Raw genomic sequence first — 22094 nt, forward strand, 5'->3', positions numbered from 1 at the left:
CTGTAAACAGGACTCTAACCCTCTCCACACCTCCAGACAACCCAAACTTATTTATTATATTTTTTACTCCACCTTTCAAACGTTTCCCCTGGGTGGTTTATAGAGGAATTTTCTTCTAGCTGCACTGCTTTGAATTGATGGTCAACGTTCTGTGGGTGATTCTTTCGGTTTTTTCACTGTTGGAAAGCATTAGTATTTGGCGATATCATATGGTGGGTGGAAGAGGGATTTGCACATGGTAGCAAGTGTCTTTTAACCTGTGTTAGAAGACACTTGAACCACATCCGCACTAGACATTTAAAGCTCCCTTATACCACTTTAAGGTACGCGGGTGGAGCTGTGGGTTAAACCACAGAACCTAGGACTTGCCGACCAGAAGGTTGCCGGTTCGAATCCCCACGACGGGGTGAGCTCCCGTTGCTTGGTCCCTGCTCCTGCCCACCTAGCAGTTCGAAAGCACGTCAAAGTGCAAGTAGATAAATAGGTACTGCTCTGGCGGGAAGGTAAACGGCGTTTCCATGTGCTGCTCTGGTTCGCCAGACGCGGCTTAGTCATGCTGACCACATGACCCGGAAGCTGTACGCCGGCTCCCTCGGCCAATAAAGCGAGATGAGCGTCACAACCCCAGAGTCGGCCACGACTGGACCTAATGGTCAGGGGTCCCTTTACCTTTACCTATACCACTTTAAATCCCCAAATAATCCTGGGAACTGTTGTTTGTTCAGGGTGCTGAGAGGAGAAACTCCAATTCTCCTCATAGAGCTACAATTCCCAAAGTTCCCAAGAAAGAGGGATTATTTGCTAAATCACCCCTGGAGGGACCAGGGGTCTCCTAATGACTCTCGGAACCCGTAACAAAATACAGTTCCCAGGATTCTTTGGGCGAATCCATGACTTTTTAAAGCTCCATGATACTGCTTTACATGTGCAGCGCAGATGAAGGTGAACTACAGTAAGATGCCACCACCAAGCGAGGATGCCCAGACGAGATACATCTCTAGCTGCTGCATCTCAGTGTCCCTCTTCCTCCTTCATGGAATCCTTCCTCTCTTCCCCGCAGGGTTATAGAGTTCCGGGAGGAGAACCGCATGTCTGTTCAGAGCGTCGCGATCGTCTTTGGGCCAACGTTGCTGAAGCCAGAGGCCGAAGAAGGGAACATGACTATGTACATGGTTTTCCAGAACCAGATTGTGGAGCAAATCCTTAGCCAATACAGCTACATCTTCCCCGAGAGCTAGGCCTTCCCAGCGGAGCGAGAAGCCTGGTTGAATGAAGGAGCAGCTGCGACGCAAAGGGGCAGGTCCCATCGCTGTGGGGACGACGGTGTTGCTGGGCAGTGCCAAGACTAGAGACAGTGAAGATATGGGAGGGAGGGAGAGAAACGACTAGCAATAAAACTGTCAATGTAGGATTCAGAATGTCCATGGTTGCCTCTCTTGAACGTTGCGGGTCAGGGATGTGAAACCCTGCTGGACGTGAAAGGAGCTCATTGTTTGGGTTAGTGATCTTAACTCCCATCCGGAATATTTTTCGCTGAAGGATGTAGTGTGGACAAAATTTTGGGGGGTGGAATGGGAGGGAGGCTTCTGTGGCCAAGTGCACACCGTAATGTTTTCAAGCATCCTGGCTTCTTGCTAAGGAATTACAGGGATTGTCTTGCTACAATTGTCCTGTGAATCTTCAGCTCTTTTGAGCGAACTTGCTTTTGTTTAAAAAAGCATGTCCAGTTGGTGGGTTTGAATAGGGCTAGAAATCCATTCCGAGGGCATCAATCACCCAAACTGTAGACCGTGTTGCGCACACCACCTGTCTCTGCCCATGCGCAACACGGAAAATTGCAAGATGCTATCCTATGATGCAGGTCACAAGTGTTTATGGGAATAATGTTGGGTTCAGTGTTGTAGGGTTAACAGCAGTGCATCTTCTGCTCATTCCGGTGCATGTGTGTAATTTTAGCCAAGTGTGAGGGTAACTTAACTCTCCTCCTGAGATTTGCAAGTTTGTGTTCCGTTTTCCTCCCTAAGATGGAAAAGGAAGAGTTGATTGCACTTGACAGCCAAGACTGGTTTATTGAGATTGCCCTGTTTGTGGTATGCAACTTTGTCCACCCGCAGTGTGCTTCCTATACATGTTCTACCTCTGCAAAAAAATTGATCCCTGGGAACATCTACCACTGATTGAAGCTTATTTCCATATGTCCACATGATGGCAGGTGTGTGTGCTTGTGTTTCTTTGCGTCATAGAACAAAGCACATGTAGGGCACACACAACTTCCGACGTTGCACAAGAAACAATATCCGTATGAGAGTTTTCATTGGCAAACTTTCTGGTTCAGTCAAGAGGATTCAGTTTGGATGTCTAGTGCCAATATTGACAGTAAAGAGCTTGTGCTTTTAGCACCAACGGTGATTGAGAAGGCTAGTTTCTGCCATTTGGGAAAAGTTCCGCGGCTTAGATTTGTGAACTTCCTGCTCCAGTGTTGCGCCACTCATCTGTCACACTGCTCAACAGCACAAATAAGTGGCCGAGTCTCAGACTGGGAACAATGAGGTCTAATTCTTCCCCATTTTCAGTGAAAAGCACCATGTGCTGGAAGGCTTGCTGCCTTTTCTATCCTGCCCTCCTGGTTTGGGCACTGCTGTTGGTACATGAATAACTGAAACGTCTGAGTGCACATAGAAGCCCAGCCATGGGCCCAGGTTCTCTGAGCTATGAGGGTTTAAGGTTGCCTTGTCCTGGGAAAATACTGGATTCCATGGCGTGCCATTCTACCAGGCTGCACTTCCCACGGGAATAAGAGATTAAGAGATGCTGTTAAAACTGTGATACATGAGTGGCTGGCACAGCCAGGACTAGTCTACAATCTACTGAAGAATTGGGAGTGGTTAGGGGTGGGTGGGGAGTATCTTGTTTTTTTGCTAAATCCAGCATTTAGGAGTTCATAGGGGCCAGGGGATGGAGAATCTGTGGCCCTCCAGTTGCTGCTTGTATTGCATTTGATAAAAAGACAGAGCACACTCACTGAAAACAATGAAAGCTCATGTCCATTAACGTAAGGGGGTCTACTTTGAGTAGGGCTAGTAGGACCGCCCTACAGCTGCCATCTTCCCCAACCATTTGCCTGGGGCTGATGGGAGTGGCCACAGGTTGTCTGGCTTAGAGGAACACTGTTGCAAAATGGCACCTAAACATGACTTTGGTTACACCGGATTTTGCCAATATGGTGCCCTCCAGATGTTCTAATAATAATAATAATTTTTTTATTTATACCCCGCCCTCCCCAGCCAAGACCAGGCTCAGGGCGGCTAACAACCAATAATAAAAACAAGTTGATTAAAATACAATTTTAAAAAGATGAAAATACAACATTAAAACATTAGGATGCAGCCTTTTCACAGGAGATAAAGGAAAAAGAAAGAGAGGGAGGGAATCAAACTGATTCTAAGCCAAAGGCCAGGTGGAACAACTCTGTCTTACAGGCCCTGCGGAAAGAAATCAGATCCCGCAGGGCCCTGGTCTCATGAGACAGAGCATCAGTGGTGTAGCGTGGGTTGTCAGCACCCGGGGCAAGGCAAGTAATTTGTGCCCCCTAACCCATGGATTTGCGCCCCCTAACCCTAACCCCCAGATGTTGCACCCGGTGCGGCCGGCCCCCCCTGCACCCCCCATGCTACGCCACTGCAGAGCATTCCACCAGGCCGGAGCCAGTGTTGAAAAGGCCCTGGCTCTGGTTGAGGCTAATCTAACTTCTTTAGGGCCCAGGACCTCTAGGGTGTTGCTATATATGGACCTTAAGGTCCTCCGTGGGGCATACCGGGAGAGGTTTTGAACTGAAACTCCCATCAGCAGCTGGGACTGGAGGGAATTGTAGCCCAAAACATCTGGAGGGCACCAGCTTGGGGAAGGCTGGTATACAGGAATTTACCATGTGGTCTCTCCAGCATAGGCTAGATCTCTGCCTGCGCAGATTCCAGGACCATGTGGCTTTGGCCGGAGGCATTGAATGTGCAATGGGCTAAGTCCCTCGCACAAAGCCATAAGCGGATGTAGAAAAGTGACTTACCAACCTACCTCGAGGGGGGATGGGGGGAGGGAATTGTATTTATGATTTTAATGAACAATGAAGGAGGAATGTTCATCCTGCTTTTTCAGCTGGCTAAGGACAGGATCTTTTCTGTGTCTTCCCTCCCAAACTCACATGGTGTAAGCTTGTCCGCTTTCCCTGCACTGTCTGCGTGGTGTCTGACCTTCAAGACACAAAACCTGCAGCCCAGCAACCTTTTACAGTCCACAGAAAGTGATGAATGAGTATTGCTATTAAGAAAGTGCCCTTTCCCTATGCACCTCCCATGCAGAACCAGCTATATATTTCCAATAATAATAATAATTTATCATTGGAGGGGAGGGGAGGGATGAATTCCTCTCCTCCATTATTTTGCCATGTCATGTTATTTACTGTTTTGTGTCCACAGAGCTCTGGGCTACCAGAGGGGTTGTGTGGTTATAAATCCTTGGGAGAGGCAATCGTCACAAATTAGAATGTAACATGCCTCTGATAAACGTTGGCCGAACAAGTTAAATATACTTCTTTCTCCCAAAGCCTTTCCTGTTCCTGAAAAAGATTTGACAGGAGAGTCAAAGCATTGTTCGCAGGCACAGCAAAAATGAGATACTCAAATCCTTTTGTTCAGGAACTGGACAATTAGCACATTGTGGCATGGGTTTTGAGGAAGCACAAAATGATTCAATCCCTACCACTTGCCTCCTACATTCAACAGGTTTTGATTTTTAAATTGATGGTCATTTTAGGAACCATCTTAGACAACGGTGGTTGGACCTGAAGGATTCTTTGTTTTTGTTTTTTGCTGGAAGACAATTTGTGACAATTGATTTTAAAATAAACAATAACCTTTCAATGAACGAAGTGTGTGTGTTTACTTGGGATCATGTGATGTCGTGTGTCCCCCCCTCCAAGTACCGGCACCTTTTTTTCTAGAAGAAAAGCACAGGTGTTATGTCGAGTGTTTAGGATGGAGGTTACGACGTCATTTTGAGAAATGAAGCATTCTGTGTAGACGCATTTGCCTTTGGATTTCCTTTTTTGCATTATAGGATTATTATGTACTGAGTTGAATAGGATTCAGAAGGCAGCAATCTGATTGGTCCTAGAACTATAGAATCCAGAATGCAGCAGTCTGATTGGTCCGCAGGAGCCACCCAATCCAACTCCAGGTAGAAGCGAATCCGCAACCTGATTGGCCTTCAGGAAAATTAGCCAATCACGTGGGGCCCATTGTGTAAATATTGTCTATAAAGCAGACATTTCAGGGGAACTTCCATTCTCACTAATATGAGCTGAATAAAGAGCATGAAATCCACACTCGACTCCGAGTATATTTCAAGGATCTTCCTTGTGGCTGAGGCTACAGTCGTTAGGGATTCAGTTCTCTCCACTCATTTCCTAATGTGGAATTTGCCTTTCCCAGTTGCTACACATTCTACCCAACGTGCATCGCTTCACACATAACTTGAGCTGCATTTTGCCATTTAAATGCCCCATCTCTCATTCTGAGTGCATCTTGTTGGGAGTTGCAACTGTTCCCGCTGGGATGAGGTTCTCCTCCAGCTGTTAGCTGGCTAGCAGGCCGGCCGTCTTTAGCAGATGCGGCGCTGGGGTGCAAATATCTGCCCAGTGCCCCCAAATTACCATGGATAGTTGCGGGGAGGGTGAATTTATTATTTCGGTCACAGGCCAGTTCCAGCTCATACAAAATCAGAGAAGTCAGAAATTGGGATGTGGAACTACAATGCCATGTGAGCGAGATGAATAAACACTCAGCAATAAAAGACAATGGGAGAGGGTTTACCCTAGCAATATACCGTATTTTTCGCTCTATAGGACACACTTTTCCCCCTCCAAAAATTAAGGGGAAATGTGTGTGCGTCCTATGGAGTGAAAGCAGGCTCCTTGGCTTCAGCGATAGCAACACGAAGCCTCCGAAGCGCAGAGGGAGCGCTCCCTCCGCGCTCCAGAGGCTACGCGTTGCTTTCGCTGAAGCCTGGAGAGCGAGAGGGGTTAGTGCGCACCGACCCCTCTCGCTCTCCAGGCTTCAGGGATAGCTGTCTGAAGCCTCCGGAGTGCAGCGGGAGGTCCCACTGCGCTCCGCAGGCTTTGGGTTCCTTTTGCTGAAGCCGGGAGAACAAGACTCTCCTGGCTTCAGCAGAGAGGGAGAGCTGCGCAGCGTCCCTTCAGTCAAGCAGGAGGAGAAATGGAAGGGGCTCCGTTTCTCCTGCTGCTTCGCTTAAGGGGCGCTGGGCAGAGAGGGGGAGAATTTTATTCTCTTGTTCTCCCCCTCTAAAATAAGGTGTGTCATATGGTCCGGTGCGTCCTATAGAGCGAAAAAAAATATGGTATTTGTCAAAATTACAAATACCTAAATGCAGACGGTCGTTCACCCTCGCTAGATTCAACGTGCTGCCATCTGCCTTATTGCAGGGCAAATTCTAGGGTAAACCATACACAGAAAGAGTCTCTCCCTGCGGCTTCATGGAGGTAGAAACTGTCTCTCATGCCTTGTTACGACGTTGTTTCTACGGGGACGTATGCTCGGCATTTATCACCCCTGCTATGCAAAAATCTTCAGATGGGTCCGAACTCCATGGTTTAAAATCTCTGGTAGAGGACAAAGATCCAGAGATCACGTTAAAGGTGGCCAAATTTTGTGTGATTGCCATAAAACTTAGGCAATCATTATGATTAAGGTTTTAAATGACTGTGATATCATCATGATTAAGGTTTTAAATGACCACTTCAGGTTGTATTTTGGTGTGTTAATATCTAATTTATATATTTTAATTGCTGCTGTCTCAAGGCAAATCTAAAAAAATGTAGTGTAAACACTGACAACTGGGAAACACTGGCCTATGAGTGCTCCAGTTGGAGAACAGCCTTTACCAAAGGTGTCATGAGCTTTGAAGACACTCGAACTCAGGACACAAGGGAGAAGCGTGCTAAGAGGAAGGCATACTTGGCAAATCCATACTGTGATCAACTCCCGCCCGGATACCAATGTCCCCACTGTGGAAGGACGTGTGGATCCAGAATTGGCCTCCACAGTCACTTACGGACTCGTTGTTAAAACCGTGTTTATGGAAGACAATCTTACTCGGCTACGAGGGATCGCCAAAGAGAGAAGAAGAATGTACAGTGGTACCTCGGGTTAAGAACTTAATTCATTCTGGAGGTCCGCTCTTAACCTGAAACTGTTCTTAACCTGAGGTACCATTTTAGCTAATAGGGCCTCCTGCTGCCATCGCACCGCCAGTGTGCGATTTCTGTTCTCATCCTGAAGCAAAGTTCTTAACCTGAGGTACTATTTCTGGGTTAGCAGAATCTGTAACCTGAAGCGTCTGTAACCTGAAGCGTCTGTAACCCGAGGTACCACTGTACTGCCCCTGTTATACCGAATTGCAAATTTAAATGTATCCCTATTGTGTTTCAAAAAAAGGGAGAAAGTGATGTGGTTTTGTCCATGACAACTACATTCGGGCACTTTCTCCCACAGGGAAGGGTGAGCTCAGCATCCCTGCTGAGCTTGCCCCCACCCCCAAATCCCACCTCCATCTCCTTAGCTTGGCCAGCCCACTTTCTAATCTCTCCTCTGTCCATTTGGCATCTGTTCAGTATTATCCTGCTAAGGAATGCAGGCAGGAGGACCTGGTTCACCAGGAGTCGAAGAGAGGGTTGGCGCGGCCGGGACCAGAGGCCCGTCTTCGCTTGGTGGACTTTTGGCAAGGCGGACACTTTACCTGAGTCTTCCCGCAGGTAAATGAAAAGAGAAGAAATGTTTCTGCACACTCTCTTGCTGGTTTAAGGCGTGTTTGGTTCGCTGGGTGAGTGGGGGGCAGTTATCCCATGCTCTATAGGGTGCAATTATTATTTTTGCCTGTTGCGCTTTTTTTTGGTTGAGGTCTTGCTTCAAAAGCGGTGGCTGTTTTTACTGCGGGGGAAGAGAAACAGCCAGAGTTTAGTGATTAATCCTCTTTAAAAGAACAGCAGAAAGAAAGAAAACCAGACATTCCACAGGCGGTTCTGAAGGGGCCACTGTTTGCTGCGAAGGACTTTTTTCTTTTTTTGCTAAGGCAAAATTCCTGAGTGAGGAGGAGGAAAAGGTAACAGCAGCAACAGCAGCTGTGGATCTCTCTACTCCTTCCTTCCTTCCTTCCTTCCTTCCTTCCTTCCTTCCTTCCTTCCTTCCTTCCTTCCTTCCTTCTCTTCCCCCCTTAAACTCTTTGGAAAAGGTGGTAGTTAAAAAGAGTTCATCATAATAAAATTATTGCGAATTCAGGGAGATAAGTAGCTAGACAACCTTTCAACAACATCTGAAGGCAGCCCTGTATAGGGAGGTTATTAAATGTTGAATGTTTTTTGTGCTTTTTATATGTGTTGGAAGTCGCCCAGAGTGGCTGGGGCAAACCAGTCAGATGGGCGGGGTATAAATAATAAAATTATTGGCATGATTATTATTATCTGTACTACCCTGGATTTCTTGTGGGTGGAACTGCACCCACAAACAAAGATAAGCAAAAGGGCCATTTTGAAAGCAAAGAGAAAGAGGGAAGAGAAAAAGATTTATCCGTCACAAGCTGCACAGGCAGAGAACCTCCCCTTTTTACATGTTGGGAAATAAAGTAAATTTCTAGCTCTTCGTTAACGCCACAGAGACAGACGACGTGGAGGTGCTTAGAATTTCCAGTGGTCAAACGAATCACCTTTCTGTTATAATCAGAATAAATGAAGGAAAACATGGAATTTTAAGTGTATTTTGTTCTGATTTGTGCCATTTATCTATAGGCTGAAATATATGACTTTTCTTAGTGCGTGTTTTAAGAATCTGTTAAGCTCTAGACTAGAGACAGAAGGTCAATCAAAATACCCTACACATTAGGTTACATCCTGGCCTCTTGCACTGTAAAGTAGGCCCATAACTTAACACACGTGTAACTTGTGCACCCTGCGACAGGGTGAGCTCCCGTTGCTCGGTCCCTGCTCCTGCCAACCTAGCAGTTCGAAAGCACAAAGTGCAAGTAGATAAATAGGTACCGTTCCAGCGGGAAGGTAAACGGCGTTTCCGTTCGCTGCTCTGGTTCGCCAGAAGCAGCTTAGTCATGTTGGCCACATGACCCGGAAGCTGTCAGCGGACAAACAGCGGCTCCCTCGGCCAATAAAGCGAGATGAGCACTGCAACCCCAGAGTCGGTCACGACTGGACCTAATGGTTAGGGGCCCCTTTACCTTTACCTAACTTGTGCACATTCAGCTTTATGAACTTGGCCAATAAATAAATAAAAACGGGTTGGGCATCCAGGAAAAAGACTTTGGCAATTCCACCCACCATTGAACCCAATAACTATAGGCGGTTTTGGCTTTAGGTGTGATCTCCAGATCGTAAGTTGTGGGCCTTACTGTACCTGCAAACAGTGCCCATAATCCTCAAAGCCCCAAAGCCAGCCAAGACGTTTTGTTACCGCTGGTAAATAAAAGACTGGGCCTCTCCTTGCTTCCGTGTACAGAAGCCGACCAGACTGGCGGCGGCTGAATCTTTCTTCGGCACAGACTGAGCGCACACCATGCATTTAAACCATGTGGTTTCCCTCCAAGAATCCTGGGAACTGTAGTACGTTGAGGGTGCTGGGAATTGTAGCTCTGCGAGGCGTAAACGGCAGTTTCCAGGATTCTTTGTGCGCGGGGTGTGTGTGCTTTAAATATATAGTGCTACCTCAGGTTAAATACTTAATTCATTCCGGAGGTCCATTCTTAACCTGAAACTGTTCTTAACCTGAAGCACCACTTTAGTTAATGGGGGCCTCTTGCTGCTGCTGCACCGCCGGAGCACGATTTCTGTTCTCATCCTGAAGCAAAGTTCTTAACCTGAGGTAATATTTCTGGGTTAGCGGAGTCTGTAACCTGAAGCATCTGCAACCTGAAGCGTATGAAACCCGAGGTACCACTGGATGGGAATTGCATGCCCTCCAACATTTCTCCGATGAAAATAGGGACGTCCCAAGGAAAAGCGGGACATTCCAGGATCAAATCTGAAAGCTTCTGTCAATCCGTAACTGTCCCTGGAAAATTGGGGCACTTGGAGGGTCTGGGCTTGCAGCTTCTCCCACCTCCCGGCACTTGATGTTGGAGGCAGCCGCCTCACTTTCCCCGACAATGGGGCTAGATTTTCCCACAGCTTGTTTGGGTACTCAAAACACACCCATCCCCGTTTGCTTCCAGATGACGACTGGGCAGGCCTAGTGAGCCCAGCAGTGCTTCCAAGGAAACTCTCTCCCCCTTCCTTGCACTGTTTGCTTTGAGCTGGGAAGACGGGGGGCAAAGGTCAGCAGCGCCGCTGGTGTTTGCTCCATTGCTTTCCTCGCACGGAAGTTCCTCCCGGCAACAGCGGCGGCTGTGATCCTGCGGAGGCCAGGTGGGTTTCCCAGGTGGGTTGGCTCAATTTGCATGAGGACACTCACCTGGTCCTGTTCCAGAAGGTGCATCACTGTGTGTATTAGCCAAGGGAGGGGCTGTTGGCCACAACCGCCTCTTCCAGATCAGCCCTTTAGCGTCATTGTTTGGGGTTGTCCTTTGGGTTCGCACAAGGCATCGGCCCACAGGTGGCCAGGTGAAAAAGAGGGGGGATGGGCCTTGCACCTTTTAATAGTTGGGTGAATTTCAGCAGATTTGTGTAATCCGGCGGACAGTTTCAGAATCCATCAACATGCCTGCCTAATTGCCATCGAAATAAAAATACAGTGGCACCTCAGGTTACATACGCTTCAGGTTACAGACTCCACGAACCCAGAAATAGTGCTTCAGGTTAAGAACTTTGCTTCAGGATGAGAACAGAAATCGTGCTCCGGTGGTGCGGCAGCAGCAGGAAGCCCCATTAGCTAAAGTGGTGCTTCAGGTTAAGAACCGTTTCAGGTTAAGAACGGACCTCCGGAACGAATTAAGTACTTAACTTGAGGTACCACTGTAAAGGGGGTAATTTTTTTAAAAAATGAGCAGACACACAGCGCACCCAAGAAATTTTGCTGCCTGAGATGAAGGACAAGATTGTGGGTCGCTCCAGCTTGTTCCATGTACAGAAGCCAACTAGAACAGCAGTTTAGGTCCCCTCCTCAGCGTACATTGAAAGCATTCTCATGTTGCTTTAACTGTCATGGCTTTCCCCATCGGGACGCGGGTGGCGCTGTGGTCTAAACCACTAAGCCTCTTGGGCTTGCTGATCAGAAGTTCGGCAGTTTGAATCCCCGTGATGGGGTTAAGCTCCCTTTGCTCTGTCCCAGCTCCTGCCAGCCTAGCAGTTGGAAAGCACGCCAGCACAAGTAGATAAATAGGTACCGCTGTGGCGGGAAGGTAAACGGTGTTTCCGTGCACTCTGGTTTCTGTCATGGTGTCCCATTGTGCCAGAAGTGGTTTAGTCCTTCTGGCCACATGACCCGGAAAGCTGTCTGTGGACAAACGCCGGCTCCCTCGGCCTGAAAGCAAGATGAGCGCCACAACCCCATAGTCGCCTTTGACTGGACTTAACTGTCCAGGGGTCCTTTACCTTTACCTTTTTTAAAACATGGCTTTCCCCAAAGAATCCTGGGAACTTTGTTCAGGGTGCTGGGAACGAGAGCTTTGCAAGATGGGCACCCTTAACCCTTGTCTTATAATGTTACAAAAATAAGAATCGGGGTTCCCTGAGGATCAATGCAGATCCCCATGTGCTGCCTTTCAACTAGATCTACTATTTTACATACACAGGCATGTGAAAATGATTTGTGGTGCTCCGATATCTTCCTTTCCGGAGAGATTAAATGGTATTTTCTTTGGCGTTCCATTGCATGTGATGAACTTGTACACCATTCTATTGAAACTGGAGCAAAACCATGTCTGTTGCCTAGGCGTCTTACACACAAACACACACACACCAAACACCTGGAGTGAGCAACAATTGGTGTTAGGCAACAGTGCAGTGGAGGAAAGTAGACTGCAATCCGCCAATTTCTGTAATCCATCAATTGGCCAATTTCTGGTGAACCACCAAGTGCCTGTTCTGCAGGGATTCCTGAAAAGGATGCTGAACACGGTGGAATTTTCACCTGGTCTTGCAAGGCACTTAACAAACATTAAGCAGGTACACAAACTCAGGAACACTGAATATGGATTAGTCATGCCTTAACATTTCAAGAGAACCCAAGCACAGATTCTTGCTTTGTAAAAAATATCTCACATCACAAGGACTCAGTGGAAGATGAGTAGATACCGCTTGAGACAGTCCAGCTCATCCCCTCATTTTTGCTCCCTTTCATTCTAGGTGGAAGCGCTCCTGAAGTGTCCTAAAGTGTCCTATGTCCTAAGTGTCCTCTTCCCTGAGGGTACAAGGAGCCAGCAATGGAGACAGTTGTGATTGTGGCCATTGGGGTGCTGGCGACCATCTTCCTGGCTTCTTTTGTGGCTCTGGTTGTGGTGTGCAGGCAACGTTACTGCCGGCCCAAGGACTTCTCGAACCATTATGATACCAGGTGAGCGTGCAAATTTTTGAAAAAGAAACTGTTATGTACTGAAGTTCTCACCCTGGGCCAGCAGGGGGATACTGTAGATAGTTATGCAAATGAAGGATTGAAAGTGACGTTCGGTGATTGGATAGTTTGTATGCAAATGAAGGATCGAAAGTGACGTTCAGTGATTGGATAGTTTGTATGCAAATGAAGGATCAAAAGTGACGTTCAGTGATTGGATAGTTTTAGAAAGTTGCAACAGTTATGCTGTTCTGGAGCTCTATATAAGCAGGCTGTCTGAGCTCTTCAGTTCAGTTCTGTTCTGGCCTCTGAATAAAGAAGAGCTGTTTGAAGAATCGCTGTGTCGTCTGATATGTTCACCCACAACTTAACAGAAACGGTGAGGATGCGACGTAACGTTCCCCTCCTCGTCCGTCTCCAGTTCACGAGACTTTGCACTGGTGGTGCAGAAGAACTCTGTGCTCTCAAAATTGAGTGTCGGGATGGGGAAAAAATATTGAATATATGGAAAATAATTGTGTACAGCTGAAAACGCGGGCACCATTAAGATAAAATTCAGCAGTGTAAATAAGTTTTGATGGATGCACTAATGGAAAACCGATTGGTATTGTTTTTGTAAAATATTTAAGATGTGTAAAATGAACCATGGAAAGAGAAGAAGGGAAGTCACTGATATCTGAAGGATGTGAAATGAGTATTTGAAATTGTAAAACTGAAAATTTAATAAAAATTATTAAAGAAGGAAAGAAAATGCTGATCCCAGTTCACCTTTGAACTTTCCCCTCAGGCCCATCGTTGACTTCAGTGGCACCATGGAAACCCAGTCTGAACCTTCAGAACTAGAACTGGATGACGTGGTTCTAACAAACCCACATATTGAGGCCATCCTGGAGAATGCAGACTGGATTGAAGATGCTTCGTAAGTTTTGCAGCGAAGCCTCCCCAGGCAGCATAAAACAGGGAACGGGATTTTTTTTTATTCACCCAGAATTGTGACAGGTATTAGGAACCACTTCAGACGTCTTCTTTGGTGATCACTTGTAGCTGAACAAAATTGTCTTCCATGAACACGGTCTTAACAGTGAGTCTGTAAGTGACTGTGAAGGCCAATTCTGGATCCACACGTCTTTCCACAGTGGGGACATAGGTTTCCGGGCGGGAGTTGATCACGGTGAGGGTTTGCCAAACATGCCTTCCTCTTAGCACGTTTCTCCCTTTCATCCTGAGTTTGAGCATCTTCAAAGTTCGTGACACCTTTGGTAAAGGCTGTTCTCCAATTGGAGTGTTCGCAGGCCAGTGTTTCCCAGTTGTCAGTGTTCATACTACATTTTTAAAGATTTGCCTTGAGAGAGTCTTTAGACCTCTTTTGTAGACCACCAGCATTACGCTTTCCATTTTTAAGTTCGGAATAGAGTCGTTGCTTTGGAAGACGATAATCAGCACAACATGACCAGGCCAATGAAGCTGATGTTGAAGAATCATTGCTTCGACACTGGCGATCTTTGCTTCTTCCAGTACACTGGCATTCGTTTGCCGGTGTAATTAATTAATACAACACCAGGGATTATAGTCTATCTGAGTGTTTAGCACCGGGGTGTGAAACTCAGAGCAGCTGGCAAGCCGGACTTTTCCCATGGAAAATGCTCTATAATTTTTCATGGGGGGGGGGAATAGCTGACTTTGATGGGAGGAAGATGAATGGTGAACTTTGAGAAATACCCCTTGCCATTAGGAGCAGGGAACCAATGAGATTTTTCAAAATTTGCAGTTTTCCCAATTTTGCAATGTAGCTCCCTAACCAATAATCACGTGTGCAATCAGTCCTGTGATTTTTCCGTGTTCTGCGTTGACTACAGAAGCTTGGGTGACTCTTTCAGTGGTGTCTGCTAAAATGCCTCATTGCTTCTCTAACTCACTGCTGTGTTTTTTTCCTCTTTCCTCCTCCTTTCAGGGGCTTGGTCTCCCATTGCATTGCTATCCTGAAGGTAAATCTCTTTTTTTGGTGGGAGGGGGACTGCAATGTGAGGATGCTATGAGTGGCAGCAACTGACTCACACCATCCCTCTTTGGACAGATCTGCCACACCCTCACCGAGAAGCTTGTTGCCATGACGATGGGTTCGGGGGCCCAAATGAAGCCTCCGGCAAGCCTCAGTGACATCATTATGGTTGCCAAGCGGATCAGCCCCAGGTGAGAGTTGCCAGGGGGCGATGCCAAACTGGCGGGAAGCAGTAGAGCAGGCCAAGGGAAGTTTTGCATCCCTCCAGGTGTTGTCACATGACAACAACAAGCGTGCAGAGCAGGGGTCGGCAAGGTTTACCTCGCCTGGGCCGGTTCACTCCGGCGGAGATTGCTCCATGGGCTGGATCGCGTCTGCGCAGATGTGATTTTTGGTGCTTGTGCAGATGCGATTTTCAGCATTTATACCCCTATCTGGCTGGGTTTCCCTAGCCACTCTGAGCGGCTCCCAACAGAATATTAAAAACATGATAAAATATCAAACATTGAACATGTCCCTAAACAGGGCTGCCTTCAGATGTCTTCTAAAAATCAGATAGTTGACATCTGATGGGATGGCGTTCCACAGGGTGGGTGCCACTACAAAGAAGGCCCTCTGCCTGGTTGCCTGCAGCCTCACTTCTCGCAGGGAGGGAACTGCCAGAAGGCCCTCAGAGCTGGACCTCAGTGTCCGGGCTGAGCAATGGGGGTGGAGACTCTCCTTCAGGTGTACTGGACCGAGGCCGTTTAGGGCTTTAAAGGTCAGCACCAACACTTTGAATTGTGCTCGGAAATGTACTGGGAGCCAATGTAGGTCTTTAAAGACAGGTGTTATAATGTCTCGGTGGCCGCTCCCAGTCACCAGTCTAGCTGCAACATTCTGGATTAGTTGCAGTTTGTGGGTCACCTACAAAGATAGCCCCACAGAGCATATTGCAGTAGTCCAAGCAAGAGATAACTAGAGCATTCACCACTCTGGCGAGACAGTGCCCAGGCAGGTAGGGTCTCAGCCTGCGTACCAGATGGAGCTGTTAAACAGCTGCCCCGGACACAGAATTGACCTGCGACCCCATGGACAGCTGAGAGTCCAAAATGACTCCCAGGCTGTGCACCTGGTCCTTCAGGGGCACAATTGCCCCATTCAGGACTCTCAATCACCCCTGGACTACAACTCTACTCATCCCTGACCATTGGCCATGCTGGCTGGGGCAGGTGGGAATAGGAGTGCAATGACTGGTTCGCCACCTCTGGTCTAGCTAATGGTTTTCCATCCAGGGCTGGGAGAAAAATAATTCCAGTTTTCTGCAGTGCGAAAAGCATGAGGGATGAAACATAAGAGACCCACAGTTTGACATTTTTGGGAGCTGCCCAGAGTGGCTGGGGAAACCCAGCCAGATGGGCGGGGTATAAATAAATAAATTGTTGTTGCTGTTGTGGTTAGCCGCCGCATGAAAAGTGTGTGAACAAACTGGCCATTTCAGTGAACACCTACTGCGGAAGTGCTTTTATGTTTGATGGTGTTTTTATATTTTGCTTGAAGCCCCCAAGAACAGCTGGGGCAACCCACTCAGAGGGGCAGCATATGAATAATAAAATTGTGGGATGTGAAACACAAGAGCAGTGAAGTACAACATTCCTAGAGTGGACATGTTTACACATGGGGAGGAATGTTTGTCCAGCCAGCAGGTAAACTTCCTGTTTCCTTCTGGGTTGGGACAGACTTCCTCTGCATGTGACTAGAGGTGGGTGTGGCCTCACCTGTGCAGGTAATGACAAAAGCACAGGGCAGGGCAGCCACCTCTCTCTCTGACTACATGCATCGAAGAAACAACATCTGCTTAGCCAACGATGCTCTCTTGGCCTCCAGCCAAGAGAGGACAAAGGGACTGTCTCTTTAGTTTCCAGGTGTATGTTACTTTTCTAAGCTAAGTCTGCCTTCTGGGATCCAATTGTGAACAAAATGTGAGTAAACTCTTTTTATACTTTTATAGAAGACTGTTTTGTGTCTTATCTTTTATGAGGGAATAAGGGGGAAATACCAGAACAGTTATTATAGAGGCTTTAGTGAGCCTGAGCAAACACATCTGCTGTGAGTTTAAAAAGGGGAATGTTACTCTGCTAAATTGTGAACTTGTTAACACAAGTTGGAAAGGCTATAATCAAATAATATATCCTCTCCTGCATCCCTGAACATTCCCACAAAAATTAATAGTAGTAGCAGTAACATCAGTCTGCAGATTCTCCTTTATTTCAGCCCACTCCTTCACCATCAACCTGAGTTGTATTGGGCTAGGGCATATTGTTTATTCTCACACTCCTCTATTTCTTAATGTGCCTGTAGTAGTAGTAGTAGTAGTAGTAGTAGTAGTAGTAGTAGTAATTTATTATTTATACCCCGCCCATCTGGCTGGGCTTCCCCAGCCACTCTGGACGGCTTCCCCAAAAAATATTAAAATACTGTAATACATCACACATTAAAAGCTTCCCTAAACAGGGCTGCCTTCAGATGTCTTCTAAAAATCTGGTTGTTGCTGTTCTCTTTGACATCTGGTGGGAGGGCGTTCCACAGGGAGGGCGCCACCACCGAGAAGGCCCTCTGCCTGGTTCCCTGTAACTTGGCTTCTCAGTGAGGGAACCGCCAGAAGGCCCTTAGTGCTGGACCTCAGTTTCCGGGTAGAACAATGGGGGTGGAGACGCTCCTTCAGATATAAGTGCCTGTAGCTCTTATTAATCCAATACACACCACTTGTGTTACAAAGGGCCTTGAAAGAGCCATCTCTTCCTCATAGGCTATTGGGTTTATTTTTTCTCCCAGGGTCGATGATGTGGTCCGATCCATGTACCCACCACTGGATCCCAAACTCCTGGATGCCAGGTGAGTAGGCAATGTTGGATAGGCGAGCTGTCAGTGGAGGATAACAGGAATTGTGCAACATGGTCATACATCCTCTTTGGCGATCGATCGTGGCCAAGTAAGATTGCCTTCCATGAAAACGGTCTTAACAATGAATCTGAAAGTGACTGTAGAGGCCAATTCTGGATCCACACATCCTTCCACAGTGGGGACATAGGTAGGGTTATCGTAAGTGAAAATCTGGACACAGAAGTTGTTGAGGTGTTTCAGGGGTTTTTTTTTTTTGCTTTTTTGTGTTTTTTAGCTATTTTTTAAGGAAAAGTGCAAAAATAAAACCCCAACACTTCCCAATGATGCCAGACATTTTGAGTGCTTTTCAGAAATTCTGCCTGGGTGCCATTTTTGAAGGACGAAACCCAGAGATGTTCAGAAAATGTCCGGGACATATTGGAGCCCTTGACATAGGTTTTTGGGTGGGAGTTGATGATGGTGAGGTAGCTCGTTTCTCCCTTTTGTCCTGAATTTGTGCTTCTTCAAAGTCCATGACACCTTTGATAAAGGCTATTCTCTAATTGCCTTCTTGAGCCACATTCATACCAAAAGTTCGTTCCATGGGCTTTGCCTTTATTTTATTGTTTTGTTTTATCATTATGGTGAGTGTTTTCCATTATAGTGTTTATCATTATGATAGTGTTATAGCGTTTTATGAATTGATTGTTTCGGATTTACGTCGTATATCGCTTTGGAATTTATACTGTATTTTTTTAAAAAAATAATTTGTTAAAATTTGATTTTACAACTTCATTTACACTCATAATCACAAATAATAGAAATTACACAAGATTCTTCCCAATCTCAAGACTTCCCCTCTGTGGGTTCTTTAAGTAGTAACTTTTTAAACTGCATATTGTAAGTCCATCTAATTGACAGTCCTCCACTGTGTCCAAAATCTGTGCAACATTGCAAGAGTTAACTTAAAACCTGCCAAAGAGTTCAATTGTTTACAGTGGCCTTTCAAATATAATGTAAATTTGTCCCATTCTTTACTGAAGTTTTGATCCTCCTGGTTTCTGATTTTCCCGGTTAATCTTGCAATCTCTGCGTAGTCCAATAATTTCATCTGCCAGTCTACTCTGGTAGGTATCTTACCATCTTTCTAACTCTGGGCAAGAAGCATTCTTGCAGCTGTTGTAGCATACATAAACAATATTTTCAGTTCCTTTGGTATCTCTGCACCTATGATTCCTAACAAAAAGGCTTCTGGTTTTTTAACAAAAGTTATTTTAAACATTTTTTTCAATTCATTGTATATCACTTCCTAGAATTCCCTTATTACTTTACAGTTCCACCACATATAATGAAAGGTGCCTTCCTTTTCCTTAAATTTCCAACAAACATTTGAACTTGTCCTGTACAATGGTACCTCGGGTTAAGTACTTAATTCGTTCCGGAGGTCCGTTCTTAACCTGAAACTGTTCTTAACCTGAAGCACCACTTTAGCTAATGGGGCCTCCCACTGCCGCCTCACAATTTCTGTTCTCATCCTGAAGCAAAGTTCTTAACCCGAGGTACTATTTCTGGGTTAGCAGAGTCTGTAACCTGAAGCGTCTGTAAGCTGAAGCGTCTGTAACCCGAGGTATCACTGTACATTTTTGCTAATCTTCTCAGAGTATTGAGAATTGCTGTATTGAATTATTTTTAATCCCGTTAACAAACAACAAATAGTAATTTCTTTTCTGTGCCGGGGGCAGGGGAATGGGGGCATTTGGCGGGATGGGTTCAGCTCCATCCTTATTCTGACCAGTCTCCATCCTTTTGAAGGACAACAGCGCTGCTCCTTTCCGTCAGCCACCTGGTCTTGATCACCCGCAACGCCTGCCACTCTCCCAGCCGCATGGACTGGATCGACCAATCGCTGTCTGCGGCAGAGGAGCACATGGCTGTGTTGCGCGAGGCAGCCCTTGCCTCTGAACCGGAGCGCTCTGGGCCCAGCGGCGATGCTTTCCTGCAGGAGCAGTCGACAATCTGAGGGAGGAATCTGAAACCCAGAGCTCCTCAGATGAACTGCCCCCCAACGTTTCCTCCTCTCTTTCCCCTCACTTAGCGCTGCGGTCGTGAACGCGAAGCTTGTGCCGCCCGCTGCGTAGTGTAGTTTTGCTGCACGGTTAGCACCCCAAGAGATACAGGACTGAATCTCCGCTCCCTTGATGTCTTGTTCTAATTCTCTCCCATGTGTGGAATTGGTGACACTGAGGTGGTTTTGATGCCAGGGGATGCTGTTGGTTTTTTCCCCCCAGCGAGAAGAAAAACGTCATCTATTGTTGAAGTACAAATAAAGCCACATAAAGGGGTGCTGTGTCAAAAACTGCAAACCATACAGATTGCAAAGAGCTACTTTAGATATGTTTGGGGTTTGAGGGCGTAACGAGTAGGATTTCTGGCTTTGCGTTACTTTCCGAGACCATTATTATCACAAGCTGCCTTTTAAAGCTCCATCAGTTTCTGGGAATGTAGAAATGTCGTTGGATTCTAAGGCCTAAAGTTTTATTTCTATACTCTGAGCCTCCTACAATCCAAACTGAGGACTACAGAGAGCTGGAATGTAACGCTTCTTCTTCCAGTACATTTCTGGTCACAGAACCGATGTTTAAGTTTAAATTGTGTAGTGTTTTTTTTAACATTTAAAATGTAAGCAGATTCCGCCCTAATACAGCTTATGGCACTTACACATGGGTTGTTTTTATTGAGCATTCCTCATAGAATTATAGAGTTGAAAGGGACCCCATGTCATCTAGTCCAGCCCCCTGCAATGCAGAAATCTTGATTTGTTCACTTACAATTTGCGCAGAGGTTATATGACATCACTTGAAGTCCTGTGCGATTGTCTTCCACTTTCCGTACTGAAAAAAAGTCTGATAAGAAAAGAAGGAAAAGCAAATTGCACTGGAAAGTGTGGCAAAATAACCACTGGCTTGTAATAACCACTGGATCTTTGTGTACAAATCAGAATGAATTCGCAATAAATAGCCAGTCGGATGTCCCCTTTGTCTAAATTGGCTTTATGCAAGAGGTTTTTCCTCCTATGCGAAGGAACATGTTTATACTTTTGGGATAAACCTGTCAGCATTTTTATCCTTTGGGATTGCATCTGCATAAGTTTATTGATATTTAGGATCAGTGCTGCCCCTAGGCCTAACCATTTGGCCACCATGCCTTGCAAACTACTTCAAAAATAAAAGGGCCCTTTTCAAAATATATATTTGAGGAGGGGGGGAATAAAATATTTAGGGCAGCTCTTCAGATCATCTTTCTCCCATCAAATCCGTGTATGTCCCACTCTGGAAATGAATTTTAAAAACGAATTTGCTCATGCTCGAGTCTAAAATGAGAGGTGAAGAGACTCATTCCATGTCATGCTATCAGATGCAGATATCGCTCCACCAGGACCAGCCCAATACATTTAGCCGTCTATATTTGAGTATTAAACACGTCCCTCGAAATTCAAAGTGCAGGAGTACATAAGGCAGAAAACCCTACCAACACCTTTCCTTCTCCTTCACAGCAAAAATACAACTGTAATAAATAAAATAATTAACAATCTGCTTCCCTTTTGTGACAGAGGGGGTGGAAATTGTCGGGAAATTCAAGCCCTTCTCAGGAGAAACTGGCAACAATCCCAGGCACCCGGCTTGATTCCCTGTTGACCTCCCTGGCTGCATTCCCCAGCAAGCGCAGGCAAGGTCTCGATCAGCGATTCTTCTGAAACGTGAGAACACCCCCCCTCTTTCTCCCCCCCCCCCGGCAGGGGAAAGAGATAGACAGAAACGTATTTACATGCTTTTATTTCTGTCAGAGCAGCGTTACAAAAAACATGACTGCTCTGTCCATACTCCAGCAGTGTTGTTACAAAAACAGCTCCTGTACTTCCTGTACAGCTCATATTACACTGTGAGGTAATTCCGGTGCTTCGCACTGTGAAATGACTGCCCCTCTGTTTCCCACAGCAGTCCCAACATTCCCATCATGTTTACTCTTCAAGCTAGGACTTTGCAGCAGCATTGCTTCATTATCGTAACCCACCCAGTGGTAGGGCCATACCAGTACTAAAATCTAGATGTATGTGGGCTGTTTATGGCTCAGCGAACTCTACACATGTTCAGAGATATTTATTTGTTCTTTTTAAGGAAGATGTGAATCTCGGTCAACCGATCCTTCAGCTGAATGCTTGTTGTTTAGTCTCATCCAATTTCTCTCAAAACCACACTCCTTCCTAGCTTGGGCCGTGCAAATATTTTTCATCTGTTGACTTGACGCTCCTATTTATTCTATTCATTCAAACCGTTGTCTTGAAATAAAATACGGGAGTTCCCATCACCTAAATTTAAGAGTGCTTCCAGACATGGGAGTCCTATTGCAAATAGGTGTTAGACATCCTTTCCTTTTTCTTTTTAAATGATGGGGTATTTTGTGGAAAGTATAAACCTGGATTAAAGGGGGAGATACAGGCATTTAGGTGCTTATGACGGGGGGGGCAGATGCTGTGAAAAGCTTGCATGCATGAATGACACCAACAATAAATACCTATCTGGAACCACTGCTTAGTCAGGAAAATGGTTATCCAAACGTCAGCACCATTTATAGATGTTGACAATGCTATGTAATTTGTTAAGACCTACTTTATT

General features: G+C 46.1%; 2 protein-coding genes and 1 long non-coding RNA gene across 6 annotated transcripts in view; all 3 read left to right on the plus strand.

Annotated features, from left to right (window-relative positions):
* ARHGAP27 (Rho GTPase activating protein 27) overlaps window positions 1-1418 on the plus strand; it is a 62562-nt gene extending 61144 nt beyond the window's left edge. For all 4 annotated transcript variants that reach the window (XM_081883929.1, XM_081883927.1, XM_081883928.1 and 1 more), the window contains one exon: window positions 1061-1418. In XM_081883929.1, the coding sequence (XP_081740055.1) occupies window positions 1061-1238 (178 nt within the window). In that variant the 3' untranslated portion in view covers window positions 1239-1418. The remainder of the gene's footprint in view (window positions 1-1060) is intronic.
* LOC309354459 overlaps window positions 1-22094 on the plus strand; it is a 91446-nt gene that overhangs the window by 56988 nt on the left and 12364 nt on the right. The gene's annotated exons all lie outside the window — the stretch shown is intronic.
* TMEM98 (transmembrane protein 98) lies at window positions 7701-20453 on the plus strand. The gene is made up of 7 exons (XM_081884453.1): window positions 7701-7825; window positions 12356-12563; window positions 13348-13479; window positions 14512-14545; window positions 14635-14750; window positions 17374-17433; window positions 19234-20453. Exons 2-7 carry the CDS (start codon window positions 12433-12435, stop codon window positions 19439-19441), a joined length of 681 nt encoding a protein of 226 aa, XP_081740579.1. The 5' UTR covers window positions 7701-7825; window positions 12356-12432; the 3' UTR covers window positions 19442-20453.

This window comes from Podarcis melisellensis, assembly GCF_964234715.1.
Source record: "Podarcis melisellensis genome assembly, chromosome: 13".
Taxonomy (NCBI): Eukaryota; Metazoa; Chordata; class Lepidosauria; order Squamata; family Lacertidae; genus Podarcis; species Podarcis melisellensis.